General features: G+C 40.3%; 3 protein-coding genes across 3 annotated transcripts in view; 2 read left to right on the top strand and 1 right to left on the bottom strand.

The window, feature by feature from the left end:
* The window catches only part of slc25a19 (solute carrier family 25 member 19), a 38918-nt gene extending 29269 nt beyond the window's left edge, over window positions 1-9649 (bottom strand). Inside the window, exon 1 of the mRNA XM_079645869.1 lies at window positions 9639-9649. The gene's annotated coding sequence lies outside the window, so the exon portion shown is untranslated. The remainder of the gene's footprint in view (window positions 1-9638) is intronic.
* Window positions 91-4857, top strand: LOC307015740 (small ubiquitin-related modifier 2-like). The gene is made up of 4 exons (XM_079644540.1): window positions 91-248; window positions 1075-1206; window positions 3200-3271; window positions 4167-4857. Exons 1-4 carry the CDS (start codon window positions 228-230, stop codon window positions 4227-4229), a joined length of 288 nt encoding a protein of 95 aa, XP_079500666.1. The 5' UTR covers window positions 91-227; the 3' UTR covers window positions 4230-4857.
* On the top strand, window positions 5608-14863 carry LOC307016664 (uncharacterized protein). The gene is made up of 5 exons (XM_079645876.1): window positions 5608-5808; window positions 8226-8359; window positions 12054-12202; window positions 13154-13184; window positions 14321-14863. Exons 1-5 carry the CDS (start codon window positions 5753-5755, stop codon window positions 14467-14469), a joined length of 519 nt encoding a protein of 172 aa, XP_079502002.1. The 5' UTR covers window positions 5608-5752; the 3' UTR covers window positions 14470-14863.
* The last annotated feature ends 5802 nt before the right edge of the window (window positions 14864-20665 follow it).

The following is a 20665-nucleotide window of genomic DNA, read 5'->3' as shown; positions in this document are numbered from 1 at the left end:
GCACGTGGTGCTGAGTATCCCTGTAACGCGCATTGAGACTCTCCCGCCCATGGCCAGACCGCGCATTCACCCATGTGATCACCGTTAGCCATTCAGAGCCCGGGGCTGTGGACGCGCACTTGCTCGTGACCGCGCACGTTCCATTCGAATATTTTAACCGGAAACGAGCACGTGCGCGTACCCGTATTCTTTGTGTGGCAGCGTAGAGAAGCGCCAAAAGACTGACCATGGCTGATGAAAAACCAAAGGTAAGTGTTTTTTACATTTTTCCAAAAATATTTTGCTAGATATGTGGCATAGGGGCCAATAGAAAAAAGGGGACATTTTTCACATGTTCTGTTTTACCTTAGTAAAGTTGTGAGCTAAAATTCAACTATCAGCTGTACCTACTTTGATAGACCGGAAGGTTTGTGAACGCGCATCCAGAGGCGCGCATTTCACAGCCGACCAGCTGGTGTTAAGTGTGTGTGTGTGTGTGTGTGTGTGTGTGTGTGTGTGTGTGTGTGTGTGTGTGTGTGTGTGTGTGTGTGTGTGTGTGTGTGTGTGTGTGTGTGTGTGTGTGTGTGTGTGTGCGATGAAAAAGAGCGAGAGAGATTGAGTGGCTCATCATTTAAATCCTATGTGTCCATTTGTGCAAATGGCAGGAAGTTTGAAGCAGTGTTACAGCATTATGCCATTACAACTGATGTACATTATTTATTTCTATATATATCAATACTTTTATTAGCCTGTGGGTAACTGATTGAGACAAAATGTAAACAGAGGGAACATTTGCCTCAGTAAATGAAAGGAAAAAAAGGAAAAATGCAGCCACTCTGAAGTAAGCACCTGTTTTCATTTAACCAGTTAACATTGGAGGCTTCATCTTATTTTATTAATCAGATTCTCATTTGTTAAATGCAAACAATGGTGACAGTTGCTGATCACAAGAGAGACAAGAGTTCTTGAAAAATGTAAATATTCTGATCTTAATTACATAGTGAAATCATTATCTTTGTTGATTGTCTTATTAATCAGCTGTTGTTTACTCCATGGCTGTGTTAATTGTTTACTTTCTCTGACTTTATCCCTCAGGAAGCAGTGAAGACAGAGAGCAACGAACACATAAACCTGAAGGTGGCAGGTCAAGATGGCTCTATAGTGCAGTTCAAGATCAAAAGACACACACCGCTCATCAAACTCATGAAGGCCTACTGTGATCGACAGGTGGGCATGACACAATAACAGCACAGAAAACAATAGCTGTTCAGGATGGTGTTAAAGGTTTATTTCCTAAACCAGTGGTCACAAATTAGTGCGTTGCAATTTTCACCTCGTACAGCACTTATAGCCTATCATTTTCTGTTATACTGTATTCGTAAAGAATAAATATTTCTCTCTTTTGTACACGGCCATTTGGTCATTTAAGTCTCTGATCCTTATAAAGATAGCTTTGATATAATTACCCTCACATGTTTAGCTTAGTATCCGTCATAAAGACAAATATTCCAGGAGTCGATTATCTACTATCCAGTCCGTTTCTTTCCTTTATAATTAGGCTGTTAAGCATAAAAGGTGGGTATTTTAAACACCACTTAATTAAAAAGCCAATATATATTATTATATCTTAGGTAAGGTTTGAGTTCCTCTGAATTACTTTTTAACTGAGCTCTTGTTTTAATACTGCATTGTCTGTAATGTGTAGAAACTATCCCCCTTGGAATTGTAATCCTTTTGAGGTGAAAAGCTGTAGCACCTGGACTAATATTCACACCTACTTCATGTAATACATCCTCTCGTGTGGATTTTTGGAACAATGTGTTGGGTAAATGATACAGTCCCTCTTGCAAATTCTTGACATAAATCCTGCTCTCTCCTAATTGGCCTTTTTCACTGGCTGCCTACCATTTAAGTGTACTATTCAGTCATTCAGTATGCACAAACCTGGGGAACTGTGACTGGCACAGCTAAATATAATGCAGCCAATATTAGATATGTAAATATCTGTTTTCCATATTATGAAATGCAATTTTTTTTTTGGCCATTGTTAAGACTTATCAAAGCAACATCATTGATGTATGCAGATGTTTAATCTTGTTTAAATACAAAAAAAGCTAAGATAAGAGTTATTTATGTTCAGCCTTTTCACACGTATCACTCATTCATGCAGTGAAAGAACTATTGTTATACAGGATACTTAATAGTGTCCATCGAATCGAGGTTGTGTCCATGAGACAGATCATATACAGCATCTAGCGACTATGCTGTGTGGTTAAAGGTCATACCTAAAATAAAAGCCAGATGGTTCTCACTAACACGGGATTCCTCATGGTAATGTTTCTAGTCTGTTTTTTTTTCTGAAAGAGTTATTGGTTTTTGTTTATGAGCAATGATCCAGGTCTGCTCTGTGTCTCTTTGATGCACATCTTCCTTCAATAACTGAACACAGCCTAAAGGCTTCACCTTTCTCTCATCGCCGCCCCCAACCAAATGCCCTTATCTACCTGTCTGTCTGAAACTCCATTTTAATCACAAAAGTTGCTTCATCTTTTCCATCAGCAGTTATCATCATTTGAAGTTGTCCTTCACCACCGTACTTGCTGTAATCATATGCAGGAATGCTCACTTGTTCTAATTAACAGTTGGGATGAGTGCCAGTTTGGTTCCTAAAATTGTTCTGTAATGTTGATAGCAACTCTGATTGCATGGCTACAAAAACAATCCTTAGGGTTTGATAACTTTCATATTCTGAAGCATCTGAAAAGTTAATAGAATATCAAAAGAAATGCAAAGTCTGACAATCCTCTTTATCTGAAAGTCAAATGAGGGTTCAGCTCTCTGGAAACTCAATGATGTCCATTCCTTCCACTGCCAGCAAAGCAAAAGAGACATGTTAGTCATGCAGCTCATTTTCAAAACTAGGATGAGAACAGATGTTTTTCATTATTTCTTTATTTGTGTTTCACTGAAAAAGATTGTATAGCTCAATATTGTTCTACTGCTTTGAAACTACAGCAGGCTTACCTTAAACAAGGAAACACATGCTTTAAGCAATTATAATAAATAGAACAACTTTAAGAATTCAACTACATGTTTTATGTGATCAATTTTTCTTAATTAAAAAAATAATGCCCCTTTTCATTTTTGTATTAATAATATATGACTGTTATTTAATGATCTTGTCTGTGTTTCCTCTTGTGTTTTTTTGTTTTGTTTCCAGGGACTGTCCATGAGGCAAATCAGGTTCAGATTTGATGGACAGCCAATAAATGAAACAGACACACCATCGCAGGTAAGTGTGAAGCCTTGAGACAATTAGTGTAGCTTGTTTGCTTGAACATGCTTCAGACGCTTCCATGTGTCAAAACTATAGGTCAAAACCCAGCTCGGGTTGCATGCATTTGTGCCTTCCTTATCAAGCAAATATGCACATCTCAGACATTCTTTTGGAAATATTCATAAATGGATGGAAATGTAAACAGTTTAAAAAGTTAAATGGGCATGAGATCCCCCCTCAGTGAGCAGTATGTTGTAGGAATGTCTGTAGGCTGAAAGCCGACACACACCAGATCTTTGTGTTATCATTTTTGCGGATACACTGACATGGAAAGCATCTAGATGCCTCAGGCTGTCAGAACACACCAAACTTAATTTGAGTTGCTGTGTTCTCCAACTTGTGTTGAGGAGACACAACTTCTATGTTATGGCATTTTATTAAAACGATGTGGAAGCCTTGCTCTGCACACTATGGTTATCAAAGCCTAAAACAAAGTTTCATTTTCACTGCGATGGTACCATTTTGGCTATGCAAACAACACATTTAAGTTTTTACATAGAATATTCTCAGCGTTGAAAAACACGGATATTAGTTAGCATGTTTGCGATTCTGGTTTCCTATAAGGTCAGTGAAAGTTATTTTATGGAAGAGCTTGCTGAAAAACACCCTGCTGTAAGTATAATTTAATGATGGTTAACAACAGAATGTATTTTCTTGTTTTTTGAATAATTCCAAAACCCAATAGAATAAGCTCATTGGCCTTTTTTCGAGGTAACCAGTGTCCTGCTTCAGGGTTAGTGTACAAAAGCACATCATGCCTGCAGCCAGTATTGTGTGGGAAAGAGGTTGCACCCAAATTTAGGCTAATCAAAGTCATGACTCATGTTTATAAAACTTTTTCTCTTAACAGTTGGAAATGGAAGATGAAGATACAATTGACGTGTTTCAACAACAGACGGGAGGCCTCATTTAATCCACTGCATTGTTCACCATTTTCCTTTTCAACACAACCAAGCTTTCCCGCCTGCGAGACACAGCGACTGCTTCTTTGACACTTGTCCTGTTGTCTCAACAGATTTTCATGCAGAAGAAGTTGTCCTTTCTGCTACACAAAACTGTTGTATAGTATTTTCAAACTTGCCCTTGCTACATGTCTGTTTCTGTACATAAACCACACCCAGGTCTTGTTTGTTCATGCTGTGTTGTGGACAATGTTAAGGACTTCCTCTCGCAAGGCAGCAGACAGAATGAGACGAAATACAACTGACTTTTTTTATGAAATGTTGTTGGGCTAGGCTCGGTTGGTCTCCAGAAAATCTGTTCTCAAACATGTACTACTTTGGGACTGGCTATCACTTGGGGGACAGTGCACCCAGTTTTGGGAATGGGGCTGCATTTTCATTTGGTTTCTGTTATCTGAGAAAAACTATTTGATTTTTAAAATGTTTTTATAGTAGTGAATGTGTAGGAAAATGTTTGATTAATCGTTTGACTAGGCCAATATTCACATTTTGGGAAGCCTTAAGAAGTTCTCAGTGAAATAAACATCTGTATTCTCTAATAATAGGCCTGTCAAAATAAAAATATTGTCTTTTACCAAACGTCTTGTCTTTTTTTGTGTTTAACTGTGCAAGACCAGATAATACTTTTGTTGCATAATTAAGATTTTTTTTTACCAAGGACCCTTTGAAACATTTAAAATGTATACAGAGCACCACCTCATTTATGTCCCATGGAATAACTTGATTAAGCCTATTGTTACCCTCCTAAAGTCTTGGTTGTGTTAAAAATAACACAAGAGAAAATGGATTTGATACTGAGAACTATTGAACGTATTTACAGATTTATGAGATTAAGTTCAAATACATTTTCTAATTTATATAGTTTGTTTCAAATGCTTTTTTGTTTTGGGAGGGAAATATGGTAGGGTTATTTCATTAAATACATTGAAAACGTCATAGACCTTAGGGCAGAGTGACACAGCTAACACTGAATAGCTGGACTATTTATTTATGACTGAAGGTTAGTCCCCATAATCTTCACCAGTCGGAGGTCAAAAATCATCTCTTTTGTACACCTTACACTGCAGTTTTAAAACATTTTGCAGGTTGTCATGATAAATGCTAATAGATTAGGTAGCATGAAGAAAAGGCCTCAGGGATGTGGTCTCAGCTGTCTGAAGCAAAGACCTGCCACCAACAAGAGAGGCTGAGGTTCAGTCCAATCAGAGATGAGTTTGGTGATGTTCTGTCCAATCAGAGACGAGTTCTATGATGTTGTTACCAATCAGCGCGGGTCGAATGGAGGTGGGCTGGGTCTGGTGGGCTGGCACCGCAGAACCAGTGGATCTGTTCTTCGTTATGATTTGTCAGTGTCGGGTGGAGTCTATATCCCGTCGCAGCTCTGCGGGGAAGGAGGAGGACTGGACTGTTTTTTATTAGTTTCTTGTCATTCACTCTTTCTAAACCGCCGAGGCGTCGACATTTATCGATAAAGATGACGACGACAACCACTTTTAAAGGAATGGAGCCTGGTTCTAAAAGCAGTTCCAGGTAAAAACGAGCTGAAAACCTTTCACCGAGGAACAAAAGAAGTGTGATGCGGGCCAGCCTCTCTGCTAGCAAACGCCTCTGTTCTTCCCAAAGGGCAGCCTGCTACCCAACGTTAGCCCGCTAGTGGTTGAGTTTAGCTAAACTGTCATAGTCTTGCTAATTAAGTTAATCTTATTTGGGGACTGATTCACTACACAGGCGTTAGCCACACTACGTGAGTTAGGCTGTAGCATGGCTGGAATTAGTAGTACATCGATAATGAGGCGTGCGAGTTTAAGAAAGAAAAGAAAGGAACACGGAGTACAATAAGGGGTGTTTTCTGTTTTTAATTTTTCGAGAAGAATCATGAAAGCTACCTAAGGTTAGCCTGTCTGCTTTACTGGCTGTGGTCGACCTCAAAATAACTTTTGTTGTTGCTCAAGACACATCTCTTGTCGTGCGGTAATGTCTAAATGTGATGTTGTCTGAAGTAGCTAATTTTACCATATCTAATATTTTTCCTGTCTCGGTTTGTAGTATTTTCTCCAATAGAGGAGGAAATGTACATCACAGCGGTCCAGATATGAGATTGATTGCAGGAAGAATCCTAGACGAGACATGGGTCTGCATATGTCATTAAAAAGGATACGGCTCATTGTTGGTTATAAAATGGAAGTTTAGAGAAGCTAATATCCATTTACAGGCCTAGTTTCAACACGCATGTCTAAGCTGTTGCCCTTGCTTCACAAACAACATCTGTTAAATCTTTTTATTCCTGGTGAAACACCTTTTTTAAGAGGGCCACTCATCCTCAAAGCATGCAGTCATAGCTTCCTAGTAAGTGATGCGTCTCGTCTGGATGCCTTCCGGGCCCTTTGCGGTAAAAACAATGCAGAGAAAAAGCCTTACATGTAATGCTGCCTCAGAAATGGGTCGTCAATTAAGGACATGTAGGACACAAAAATGAGAGCTATCAGCGGTTTCATATAGAAAGCTTGTCAGATCTCGGTCAGTCATTAAGCGTTTTGAAGGCGCATGCTGTTTTCGGATGATGCGGAGACTTGGGTGGGGGCTTTGCGCAAGCTAAGCCTGTAAATCTTTCCTTGGCTCCTCGCTTTTGCTCCTTTTTTAAGCCTTTTTTTACGAGATGCTGTTCATTTGTGATGCTGGCCGACCAAAGGGATCCGTAGAGCAGCTCCTTGAGCAAAATGAGGCTAAATTCTTAGTAGGCCATCAAAAGCCTCCCACCCTGCCCTATCAGACAGGCCATCTTTGACTGTGGAGATCTGCCCTACTCCCTTAGCCTGAAGCTGCCTCCCCCCCAACCTCTAAACATTTATGCCATTTCATTGATTTTATTTGCAGTTTCACACTAGGGTGGGGTCTGCTGCCAGGCAAAAGCTTTTCGCCATTGCAATCCATGTGGAAAGCATGAGCTCATCCTCTCTGGCCGGGAGGTGAAGTCTGGTTTAGGCATTACTGTCACAGCCAAGTGTGACGAGCACTAGTGTGGACACAAGAATTGATTAAGAAAATCTACGCCAATGCAGTCCATGCGGTGTGGCTTGCCCTCGTGTACTTTCTTTTGTAGCTTTCCTTCGAGAGAGAGCTGACTTGTTTTTTGTACCCCATCTGCCTGCCTGGCCCTTAGACAGCTGCTCTGTGTGCAGCTGGTGGCTTCAGGGACCCTGAGAGGAGAGGAGAGTTTGCTGGAAAAAGAGGGAGGGGTCCGACAGGGGCTCTGCAAACACACCAGTATTTGTGGTCCACCCCAACTGTCCTTCAGCACAGCAAGGAAAAAGGCTTTCCCTCCTCATTATCGTGTTCCTTTTGTGTAGCTTGTGGAGAAAGGAATGTCGGTGGAAAAGCGTTTTGTTTACCAAGCATTAGTCTGCATGCAGGTTTCTATATTGTTCTAGAACAGTCTATATATTAGGTGACCTGTATTAACTGCACACTTTTCACCTCTATTGTTTAATATTGACCCAAGAGGCGCATTACATTTCATTTACTAATTTATCAATGGTATAACAATGCTACCAGGAACTGACACCAAGCCACAGTGTGTCACAGCAAAGGAATCTGTGCCGAGGAGAGGCAGCAGCTAGCCAGCTCACTCTTTGATTATATGCGACTGGAGTCAGCTGCAGGGCAGAGATTGTGGCTGTCTGTCTGACAGGCTGACAGCCGGGGCTTAGAGAGCGGAGACCTTGCTGGTAGCCAGTGTGTTGTAGTGAGTGTGTGTGGTATGGGGTGGAGTAGAGTAGGGAGAAGGCTGTTCGTAGCTTGAGGCGTCCTCATGTTATATTTGATTATTGATTTTGCACTGTGCAGCTGATCAGTGGCATGTGGCAGGAAGGCCTTGTGTTTGCATAAATAGTGGGGGATGGTAGCGGGATATCAATAAAATTATAATCCATCATTTGTTGCTCCTTTAGGGTACTACGACCGCCAGGCGGGGCCTCCAGCATCTCCTTTGGCGCCGACGAAGACTCAACCCCCCGCAAGGTGGTCTCCAACATCTTTGCAGAGCCTGAGGACCTCCATGCTCATCGGAGGAACAATCCACCCAGTAATACATCACTCTAACATATCTTAATTCATTTTCCGCGTGAGAAAACCAGAGCCAAAGAAATGCAAACAATAGGGTTTGAGTTATTAGGTAACATTAACATTGTGAGGGTGTACACGCACTTCTGTGTGGACAAGTTCAATCTTGTAAAAGTTGACCACCAGAACTTTAAAGTAAGCAAAAAGCGCCACGGTCTTAATTCTTCTTACTCGAGCGTTGAAAAGATACAAATTGCAGTGTTATTAAGTGTCTTTCCATTTAGGCTGTCAGAAAGCACATCCCACAAGTGTAATAGCCAGAAAGAAGTGGAGTGCTGGGATAAGTGTAATTTGAAACTAGGCTTTGTTAGATGTGGATGGGCATCAGCCCTTAATGGAAAGAAATAGGTCAGTTTAAAAATGTGTCAAACGGAGAAACGTGTGGCCTTTTATAGACACGAGGGAGGTTTTATTTTGAGTACACGAGGAGAGGAAGGCAGACCCAGCAGTACGAGACCTGTGAATGGCTTCGAGTTGTCAAGGTCACTGCAAACGTTCAGCCACAGAGGCTTGAATAAAACATTTCTGACAATATTGTGCTGACACGTATGTTTATCATAATAATCCAGGTATTACTTTTAGGCAAATGTGATTCACTCTTTATTATGCATTATATATATTGCTTGTAATGAAGGATGGGAATTGGTAACAAGTAAGTTTTTATTCGATTAGGGTTTAAATATTTAATGATGTTCTTAAAGAGGAAGATGCAAGCCCTACAGCAGCAGGACTCGTTTCAGCTGGAAGCCATGAAGTTACTCACGAGCCGGGGATCACATGCTTTCACACTGGACACTTTGTGGGAAACAGTTTACATGCTGTAGCTCATTTTCTGGATGTGCGGACAATGAAGATTGTCCACACATTACTCCGTCCTTTATGGACAGCAGCTGGGGACAGTAAAACCTTTTCCTGCTCTCATTGTTTCCCTTGGGCCAAGTTCAGGGGAGCCTTCCCATAGCATGGTTCCCCAAAATCCTTGAAATCCTTGAAAGTTTGTGAGCTTGAAACTAGACATGGGTCATTGAAAGTTCTTGAATTTGTATATATTTCCCAAGAATAGAAGGTTATTTTGATATTTTCGTTTACTTTAAAAATGACAAATATTTAATTTGCGTTGTCACATCCTGACTGAGGAGATCGTTCTTTTTTTTAATATATATATATATATATCCCTTTTTTTGTGTACTCTCCTGCAGTACTTATTTATGCTCCCTCCCTGATGAAGCTGTTAGCCTTGATTTAGTAAAACGTTTTCATGACATAGTGCAACCTTGGTGTCGGGATACATTTTTTGCATTTACCATTTTCTGAAATTAGAGTTGGAAATGTGAATAAATACAATCGCTGTATAAGAATTCCGTTCTTGTGCAGGATTTCCCGCCTCTGTAAAGGGAAAACATTTTCTGACCAATCAGTGGTCTGCACGGTTTTGACTTCACCTTTTAGGATTGTCTTGGCTGGCTTGGAAACCTCAGCTGAGATGATACTAAAAAAAAAAGTAGCAGGTGCTATGCATTTTCCAAAAGTCTTTTGAATGGTTAAACCTAAAAAAGGGCGAGTTGAGTAGAGCCATACCGTCCTGTGAGAACACGGCTAAAGACCGCTGGGCCACACGAATATTCAAGATCATTGAAGTCTTTCAGATACCTCATTCACACCAACGCAACTCCGGTTCAAACTCCGTGCTAGAGCCTTTCAGGTTCAGAACCGGTTCTTCGGTTTAGCTCCGGCTCATTTCACAATGCCCAGAGTCCGACTGGTACTGCGTCATTGCGTCATCGTTTGCGTCATGACGTAACCGTTTGCGTGCCTGCTTCATAAAGCCAAACCGCGCGGAAACCCCTCACAGCTGACACCGACAACAACAACAATGGCCGATTGTGCTCCAGCTTCCTCTGTACCTCTTCAGAAGACCAGATTCCCAGTAGGTAGCTGGTCTCTTCAGTGGACCACTGCTGCTTTTTAAGTTTCTCCATCGTTGTGTACAAACTGGATGAAACGCCGGTTTTTTGTTGTTGTTCAGGAGTTGATCCCGCCTCGACGTAAGCGTGACATATGCAGTGCTTTTGCTCTGGCCGGACAACTTTTTGGTGCTCGAAATGAACCGGATTCCGGAGCTAAGAGGCTGCTCCGCTGCGGTGTGAACAGGAAAACCCGGTGCTTTTCAAGCTCCAGCTCCGAACCGGCCCTGAAACACCGTTGGTGTGAATGAGGTAATAGACCAATAAGAGCCTGTAGCCTCTTCTATAAGAAGTATATTCAACAAAAACTGGTCACAGCGAGAGTGACATTAGTTTTGTAAAGACCACATGTCTTCTGTCATCTAGCCAAGATGAAATACATGTATATTCAGGGAACCTTCAAAACTGAGCAGTGGACCCTTATAAATTAATATCTCCACATTTGTCTCAAAAAAGTGTGTTTTGTGAAGTCATAATATTTTAATGGAGAAATTGTTCTTCACTAAACAAATGTATAATGGAAGCTTTTGTTAAGCGGACACATAAGCCTATTTCTCTTCAGCCAGAGTCTTTGGCAGGTTGTTTATCAGATTAGTTTTCAGATAGCAGAGCTGTTGGTGTGTTGAACCGCCCTCGGCTCCTGACCACATGAGGATCACTCTGTAATCAGAGAGGATGCTGGGATGCCAGCAGCAGCGTCATTGCAGTTGCTGCCTTCCAGCCTGTCACCCAGTGAACTCGCTGTTATCATACATTTATCTTGCGCATGCACCCAGGAGACATATTCGCTTAAGAAGAGAGCTTTATGTTGAAGTGATGAGAACATAATGCATCAGTCCATGAAGCAGGTTTTATCAGAATGACTGTCCAGTTAATTGATGTGGAGCCAGCCAGTGATGAAGGAGCTCTTAATGTGGAGTGATCGAGGCTCTCCATACTGCTGATTCACTTCACTCCATTAACAACAATGGCCACTCCTAATGGCCACTCCTACGCTTCTACAGCAGCAGTTGTTCTGCTCATGACAAAGACAGTCTGTCCCCTCCCTGCCCTCTGGGCTCCAGCCGGGCTTTCACCTTCTTGTGTGGCTTCAGTTCCCCACAGTGGGACAAACACTGGATGTAATGCTCTTTCTGGTTCAGTTATGTGCGTTTTGGCTTTCATGTTGTCTGCCTGGAAGTGTTCCACTGTGTTTTCCGTGTCTGTTGCAGACGCCCAAGCAGCTTTGGTGATGTTTCCTGTTGGTTCTCACTGATTTAGTCTCATGTTATTTTGGTCAAATTCCCTTTTGAAAAAGCTGATGTTTTGTCAAATCTGAGAAGATGAGTCTTTTGGTAAGCATGTAACCTCGTGAGTTAAAAACATTTGGTTTCTGGGTTGGCTTTGGGGATAATTGGATTAGTGTCCATATGGTATGCTGCTTTGAAGCTTGACTCATGATTTGTCTCCTCTTTTTTTCCTGTCTACCTTTTTGAATGTAATTCATTGGACTGAAATAAAACAATCATCATAAAAAAGAGGAATTACAGCTATTTTATAAATGGTGTGTTTCCAAGTTTGTGTTATCAAGATGGAGGGTTTTATCTGCAGATCGTAAAGCCCACTGAGACAGATTTGTGATATTGGGCTATTCATCTGCCTATTAAACTCCGCTTGGTGGTTTGCTGTTCTAATCTGTCTGTCTCTTCCCAGCCGGGGCAGCAGCAGGGACCCTGTGTGGGGAGCCCTCCGCCCCTCTGAGGCGGTGCCCGCAGCCCCTTCTCTTCCCCAAGAACCCTGATCCTGAACTGACCACCATCCACAACTCCGGGGCGGCCATGGTCTGGAAAGAGAGACGAGAGGTACTTCAGACTGTCTGACAGGCGCTGTTTCCAAAACAGAGCCGCACCCTGGATGGGGGCTGGAAAGCACACAGTCATAGATTAACAATAATTCTGTTTAGTCGAAAAGGCATTGGGGGATGGGTGACTTAATCCATCTATTTGAAACTGACCCAGGATGTTGTCGGATCAATATTTTGAAGTGACATATGTAATCCCCGTGTTAACTCTTCTGCCTCACCGGGGACTTTTTACATTTTCCAATCATTTCGGCTGTTAATGCATACAGTTTGGTTGTAGGTGTGTTTTGGCCATTACAGCATACAGTATAAATAATGTAATATAATATCCGGTGTACATTTTCACCAAATGTAGCTTCTCTATTTAGAAATAAATGGGGTTTGAAGCAATGCATCATTGACATATCCAAGACTGAATAAAAATGGGAAAAACCCTTGCATTTAGTATACAGAAAATAATAAATGTTAGTTTTTTTTTTATTACAAAACAACAATTAAATTATGTACAGACTGGCATTTAAAGGGTTACAATTTGTAAAGTGATCATTTTCTAGTTCTGATCAAGACTGATGTTGGTTGAATAATAATAAACACGGCGAAAGCAGGAAGTAATATTAATGCATAGTATTTTTGAAAGCAGTTTGAACCCTATCATTTCTCAACGGTCGTAGTATCATAATCGTTGCTATCTGCAGGTGGCACAAAAGCTTCTGTTTGAACAACCACATCGTTGGTGGTGCTTTAAAATAATGATATTTCTTTACATTATGTTCTCTTCTGGTGTGTGGTTTAGTTAACGACACTTAATCGGATTTAGATACAGAATACAGGAAGGCCTTTTTATATATATATATATATATATATATATATATATATATATATATATATACACACACAGCTGAAAACATCACTTTGGTTCAGGATATTAAATATCTTTGTCTTTTCCTTATAGGGTGAGAATGGCCAAGAACCAGCAAATGATGGTAAGTATCCTGAACCTTTGAGCTGTTTATAAAAGACTACATGTTTGTCCCACTCTCTCTATGTCTAAAGAGCAGAGCATGACTCTGATTACCCAGTGAATAGCTCCTTGGTAGATCAGGTCATTTCAATCTCCCTGCATGCAACACACCGAGTCTTTTTAAAGATACAGTACACATGTTCTCCCTTTCTAAGTCAACATCACGTGATCTCTTTGATCTTGGTTTCTCCCTGTCATGATGGCCTGATGGTCTGTAGTCAGGCAGCTGTTCTGTGATGGCAGCCTTCACTTAGTATGAAAAGCTTTTTATTAAGCTCCAGGTGCTTGTCTGTGAGAGAGTGGCAGCTGCTCAGATAATGGAAGGGTTTGACCACAACATTAAGAAATAAAAGCTCACTTATCGGCCCTGCTTTGAATCTGATTGTGCGTGTGTACTTTGAAGTGTACATTAAAAATGAAAGATATTGAGAATCATTTTATAAACAGTGTAACTAGCCTGTTTCTTCACATTCCTTTTAGAAGAAAGGTTAGCGCATAGACAGGAAGGCAGGCAGACCCAGAGCAAGATTTAAACCATGTGGCACAAATATGCGCTGCAGTTTCATTGAGTTTGAATTTGTTCATTTATTAAGACTGCCGCTCGTTACCTAGTCAGTAAGTCAGCTGTAAAGCGCAGGTCAGAGGTCCATTTCTATGAGATCACTTAGCTCAGAAAGGGTGGTAATGATCTTGATTAATCAATGAAAGCTTAAAATATGACTCATAAAACGAAACTGTGATAAGTAGCAATACATCGGGGAGAAATGAACATGTTATTGGAAACAAAAAAGGATTGAAACTTGAGGCTCAAGTGATTTTAAAATGTATTTGTTAATGCTGTGTTTTCCCTTCATGTTCGCTATAATATTACCAAAAATATTGTGGTACAATTGTAGGTGTATGATATTTGTCAATATTATCTGTTGTAAGATTTAGTCACAAAAAAAAGGCAGTACATATTTGTTTTACTTTGTTATCTCCCTGAAACTGTTCTTACTACTTATGCAGCTAATCCAATTAGCTTCCAGGCTAAGTTTTAGCTGATAAATGTGATGGCCTTCATTGAATATCATGTTTTGAATAAACGTGTCTCTGTAGCGCCTGCAGAGTGTCCCGAAAACGAGGTGGAGCAGCAGGAGGAGCCGAAGGAGACGACAGAGCCTGCCGCCCCGTCGGGGGTGGCCATCGCTGCCGCAGGCGGCCGGAGAAACCCCCCCGGTGGCAAGTCCAGCCTCATCCTGGGTTGAGACCACTTGTTTGTTTTTGTTTTTTATTCGAACGCTTTTTTTTTTTTTTAAAGATAAATACCCCCCACCACTCTCTTCCTCCTCATCAACCTGTCAACTTCTTCCCTACTTCTCACGCACTCACGTCCATGGACCCCCGCGTCCTCTCCCTCCACCCTCCAACCTTTTGTTTTGATCCTTTTTTCTATTAAAACAAGAAAACTGTTGACAAAAGCACTTTATGTATCTCTGTCCCCCTCTTCCATTTCAGCCCATCCTGTAGTGCATCGCGCCTGCTGGGAAAGGCATGACGTCTAGCTTGTCCCCCATTCCTCCCTGTTGTAAATGGTAAAGGAAAAAATAATAAAAAAGATTTGATGCGTGGATTTCTAAATACAATAAAGATTGATATGAATTTGCTGTGCCTAAATGTCTTTTGTATCAACATAACATCTAGTGGATATTGCAGTAAATGAACATAGGAAAGCAAAATGTATAAAAACGCTACTGATTATCTTTCCAGTTTCCCCCGAGTGTCTCAACAAGTGGAGCTGCATGTTGTTTTTGTACAGTGAGATAGCAGACATTAAAATCCGAGACAGGCTCTCTGACTGGAAGTCTGCCCAGCCCAAAGTAATCAGCTGCCTCCAATTCTGCCAAAAGAGAAAGAGCTTGTCTTTCAATGACGTCATGCGCTGCATATTTGGCTCTGTACAGTGTTTCTGATTTAAAGCCTTGCCTTTTGTTGAGAATACTATGATTATTTTCAAAAACAAAAGCCAGCTTCAAAATGTGAAGTGATTTATACAACACAACCTTTTAAAGCACTCCTGAAAGATGTCTTTATTTGGGAATGGTTGTCTTGGTCTGAGTTCATTTGCCTTTTAAGCACCATTGAAAGCATACAAACGGGATGCATGCTACTAGCCTCTGCTGATGTTATAATGGTGGCTCTTTGGCATATCTCACTCGTCCAAAAAGGAACCTTTCTTATTTCCACATGTGTGGCCTAGTTATCTATACTGAAACTTAGTTTATCTTTCGAGTTATTTCAAGAAACACTAACACAAATGGCGCTGAATTTGATTTGGTTATTTCCTATCCAATAATGACACTAATTAATAAAAAAAATAGCACTGAGTGGCAGTAATAAGAAAGTCATGCATTTGGTTATTCCAATTATTGAACAACAATGGAATTGGAATTATATTGTCTCAACCTGAGTTTAATCAATAATTCACTTATCTAACCCTCAGTCATTGTACATATGGATCTATGGGTTTGATTTGATTATCAGTGTCTTGTTTAACTCTTGCTGTGAAGCTGACATTTATTTTACTAGAGAAAACTGCCAAAAAAATGGGTAATATGATTTTATCACTTCCCAGCTAATCTTTCTCTGCTACTGGCTCACATTGTCTCTCCAACATGGTGCATGCTCACTGCCTGTCACAGCTGCTTTTCTCTCTGCCTCCTGAGCTACAACTAGAACTCCTTTAGAGCCAAACCCCCGAGCTGCCTGTGAAGAGTGCGCTGGCACAGCGGTGTGTTTGAGCAGGAAAATAACTTCCTGTCGTGGAGAAATGCCAGGATGTTGGATGGCAGTCAATGAAAGCTTGTTTTCAGTGAGTGCTGTACCCACAGGGGAACTCCGGTGCCTTTTATTATACCTCTCAAGACACAGTCAGAATGGATCTCTGGTGCTTTACTCTTTGTTTTTATAACGTGCATGCACACATTTGAGTAGTAAGTGAATAGTTATTCCACACAAAATGCCAAAACCTCTCAATTCCTAAACAAATATTGAGGAAGTATTATCAATTCGAGTTACAAAGAAAACATTTAGTTTCACTTTCACTTTATTTCAGAAGGAAATATAATTTTTTCTTCACTACTTTGTACATTTAGATGTTTGATTATTAATAAAATAATACAGTATGTATCTTTATTATAGATTGCTCTACCCAGCAGTAAATAAAGCAATTTAAATTAGCTTCATTTTTACCAGCTGGAACATTAGTGATGCCTAAACATGACCGCATCACTTGTCCCTCTGTTATAATCCAGCGATATCAATGTATGTTTCTATATATGAATCATTTTACTTTTCATACTTGTATTAAATGTTGATGCTTATATTTCTGTATTATTTGCTTATGTACGCTTTTAAACGCAGGACTTTAATTAGACAGAGGATTTCTAAAGTGTATATTGTTACTTAAATTAAACACTTCTTCCATCCTGTCGACAGCTTTCACTCAAATTGAATACAATCTACAAGAAAGAAACGTTTTACAAAAGGATTAGTATGCAGCTACTTATGTAAAAGTATCAACAACCTCCACATTGTGCTTAAGTAGGCTACATTACCTGCCTTTTTTTTACTTTGGCTCATTGCTAAACATTATTCTCTTTCATTCAATTTCATACACAGCGTTCATTTTGAGTGCAGTAGGCTAGCTGCACAATAGCATTTATTTCAACTCTGCCAAATCAATGCAACGCTGCTGTTTGCTCTTTTGTCGCGGTCAACAGCTAATCAGTAATACCACATTAGAAACAGACTCTCATGTCTATCCCCCCTTGATCCTCCTACTAATCTTTCTAGAGAGACGGCAGATTACCATTTCCTCCCCCACAACCATATGCCAATTTATTTAACTGATGTCTGAGATTAATGCGTAAGCACCCTTGCTACTTTAATGTATTGACAGGACCATTAAAACACGTGCAGGCCAGCTGGGGCCATGTGTGTTCCCGGGGGGGATATCTCTGAGGAGGAAGAGGATATGAGAGCGTGGAAGCGAATTGAGGAAGCGAGGTGAGTCATCTCTGAGTGACAGGGCAAGCAATCAGAGAATCAATGCTCCCATTCAGTCACATTGTGCTGACTCAGCAACTATAAGCAGGAGGAGAATGTGGACACACTATTGATATGTTGCTCATCATCCTCCTGACACCATGCGGCAAAACAGCACTACTTCCACCCAAAGTATCTATTTTATAAATAGATAGATACTTTGTTTATCCCACATTATTTTGTTACAGCAGCAGTGTGTTTCAAGTTTCAAGGCTTTTATTTTCATGTGTGCTTACAGTGTAGTTATGACAATGGAAATCTGAGGTCTCAGGTTCCTCCAACAGTGAAACACAATCAAATATAATTTAATAGAAACAGAATATAATAGAAACTGTGCAGCATAGTCTAGTATACAGTAATTGGAATATTGATATATATGATAATGAGTTGCAAACAGATGAATGTTATGTATGTTCTTTCAAAAGTTCAGGCATTAATATTTAAAAAAGGTGTAATAAAGTATAACATAATCAAATAAAAACAATAAACAGCTAATACAAACCTATCTAGATATATATCACAATAATACACAATATAAAATATTCTGGATAGATTTAAATGTTCTATACAAGGCCAAAATACTGCAGCAACAGAAATATAGACGTATACTGTAGCAGTAGCAGAAGTAGACTTAAAATATAGATCTCATGAATGATATTTTATTATCGTGGTCTTCCTGTCCTGAGACCGCAGACAGATCCTGATTATCTCTATGAAATCTAATGCTCTCCTTCCAGCTGAAGCCAACAACAGGAAGCACTGGTTGGCAACAGCCTCCTCCGCAGTGTGTGCTCCAGCTCACTGTGGGCCTCCTTAACCGGATGAGACTGGTGGGTGAGGGGGCGGGGGTGGGTGGGGAGAGCAGGGGGATGGACCCTTTTTTCTTTTAAAATCTGTCCCAGAGGGAGGCAGAGAGAGCAGGGGGAGGTTTTTAAATGTATCTGCAAAGACGCTGAAAGCCTTTATTGATGTTATTGATGCTGATGTTTACAATTCTCTAGGGACAGTGACAACCTAATGGAGTTTGTGGAGGTCATTTCAAACTGCAGGGGTAATCATTTTATATCACTGTAAAACCTTATGAGCAAGAGGCAAGAGACTGGGATTTTATCTGTGTATATATAGTAGGTATTTTGTTGAGTATTGATGCAAAAAGATGCTGCGTTTGTCTCCTTGTTGTTTCATACTTAATAAGAGGATTGTGAGATGGCCTTATGATATGACTGGATTTCAGTTACAAGATTTATTTTGCTTTTCAAAGAGGCAAATGTGGGGAGATTTAGGCTTCAAGATAATGTTACTTGTACACATTTCTTAGTCAAATTCATGCAAAATGAGCATGGGGTGGAGAGAATTTTTTTTGAGGCAACCCTTTAATTTGTTTTCATATACCTGAGTATTGTTTTATTTCATACCTTGAGGTGTACGAAGACAGCAATTTAGTTTATCCTCTTATTGATCTTAAATATCAGAATCAAACTCAGAAACAGGTTTACACATACAAGGAATTTGCCTTGGGGTACATGGTGCACATAAACAAAGAAGAAAAAAGGTAGAAAAACAAAACAAAGAATTAAATAAAAACCATTGTAAATAAATATACATATATATATAGGCTATATATTTAAAAAAACGATTGTACAATAAAATATAGAAAATTATTTGCATGAAATCTGGATATCCAAAAAAGCTATGTAAAGTATACTATTGCAAAGTACTCCGAATAATACGATACAATATGTGCAGTATTGGTAAAGTGGAAAGCTGTGTAGAGAGGTAGGTTGTTTACAATATATGAGTATCTCTTCTCTGTCACGATTATATCCATGGTTCCTCTTTTTGTTTCATACGTTATCCTTTATTCCCATAGGTACTTTAATAAATGTCTTGGAGCACACTATACTGATGTTCAATACAAGATATAGGGAGAATTGAAATGTGAAATACAAACAATTATAACCTCTGCTACAAAACTATATTATTACCATTATGTTAATTATTATGTACTATTGTTAAGGGTTATTTTTACACACACAAGCCTCTATGAAGCCAAGTAACTGCTCCTATTTATTTTAAGGCTGGAACCATGTTACATCTGAATGGTTTACAATCAGACGTGTTTTTTCCTTCTTCCACAAGAGGGCAATACCGAACAGAGGCATCCCATCATCTGTTACCACACAAGTTTTTGACCTACTTTCGGTGTTGTATAGACATTCTGAAGTGCAAGCTGTCAAAGAAATCAACCAGATGAATGTATTTCCTTGCTCTAGAAAATGTCTTACAGCCTTTCAGCATGACTTGGAAACGGGGGACTTTATATTGTTAAGGGATATTCCATGTTGTGTGTTTAAAGGTCCCATGTCATGGCCTTTTCTACTGATCATATTTTCATTGTTGAGGTCTACTAGAATAGATTTGAATTGTGCAATTTTCCAAGATCACATTGGTTTCTCATACAGCATCTCTGTATAGTATGTGTATTCACTCTCTGTCCTAAACGCCTTGTTGGAGCTCCTTCCCCCCCCTCCCTGTGAGCCCAGTGTGCTCTGATTGGTTGGGACGTTGCGAGGCTCGCTGCTGCGAGGAGCGGACAGATTTCCGGGTCGGCGATACAGCGAGAACAAGCGAAATTCATCCTGAGCACACACAAACACTCACAGCCGAAGTAAAACCAATAAGTGTGGCTTGATATTAAGTAAGAAAAAGGTTTATAACGCTGTGAGAATGGGTCTGCGGAGAGCATTTCTCCGCGATCCCAACTTGTCTATTACCAGCGTTCAGGGAGCTCTATGCAAGTCAATGGGGACAACCTGTTAGTTAGTCAAGGGATCCTGGTGTGGGAGGTGCTCCGTGGATTGGTCCATTTGGACCGGTCATCCGGTCATTTGTTGTTGATTTGGGTATTGACACGTCAGAGAACCCAGGAAGAAAACAATGGAAAATGAGAAATCTCCAACGAGGCGTTCTGGGGCAGAATAGACAGGTCTTTTCTGTGTTAGAGTTTTACTCGCTACAGGGTGTACTTTGAGGGTTTGTGACTCTGCAGACCGTTTACATGCAGAAAAACCTTCATAACACACAAGGGGACGGGTAATAACCGGAAAAGCATGACATGGGCCCTTTAAACAATTATTGCAGTCACTAAAGATCAGGATTTCACAATTTTGTTGTTTTGCACTGTAAGACACTTTCACATGTTGTTAGTGGTCAACATTTCCTAAGGGTATGCAAAATCAGGTTCTAACACTTCCTGTCAAGCATTTAGTTTTTGATGTGAAGCTTAAATGCCAGACACTTTCAGCATGTCTGTGGTCTGGTTGAAGCTGATAATCGTCCTTCATCTCTGCTGTCTAC

Source organism: Notothenia rossii (assembly GCF_949606895.1).
Source record: "Notothenia rossii genome assembly, chromosome: 8".
Classification (NCBI taxonomy): domain Eukaryota; kingdom Metazoa; phylum Chordata; class Actinopteri; order Perciformes; family Nototheniidae; genus Notothenia; species Notothenia rossii.
This window is presented reverse-complemented; position numbering and strand designations above follow the sequence as displayed.

Coding starts and splice junctions, on each gene's coding strand:
- LOC307015740 (XM_079644540.1), top strand. CDS start 228: ATGGCTGATGAAAAACCAAAG. Junction 249..1,074: donor TGGCTGATGAAAAACCAAAG/GTAAGTGTTTTT, acceptor TTTATCCCTCAG/GAAGCAGTGAAGACAGAGAG. Junction 3,272..4,166: donor AAACAGACACACCATCGCAG/GTAAGTGTGAAG, acceptor TTCTCTTAACAG/TTGGAAATGGAAGATGAAGA.
- LOC307016664 (XM_079645876.1), top strand. CDS start 5,753: ATGACGACGACAACCACTTTTAAAGGAATGGAGCCTGGTTCTAAAAGC. Junction 5,809..8,225: donor GGTTCTAAAAGCAGTTCCAG/GTAAAAACGAGC, acceptor TTGCTCCTTTAG/GGTACTACGACCGCCAGGCG. Junction 8,360..12,053: donor TCGGAGGAACAATCCACCCA/GTAATACATCAC, acceptor GTCTCTTCCCAG/CCGGGGCAGCAGCAGGGACC.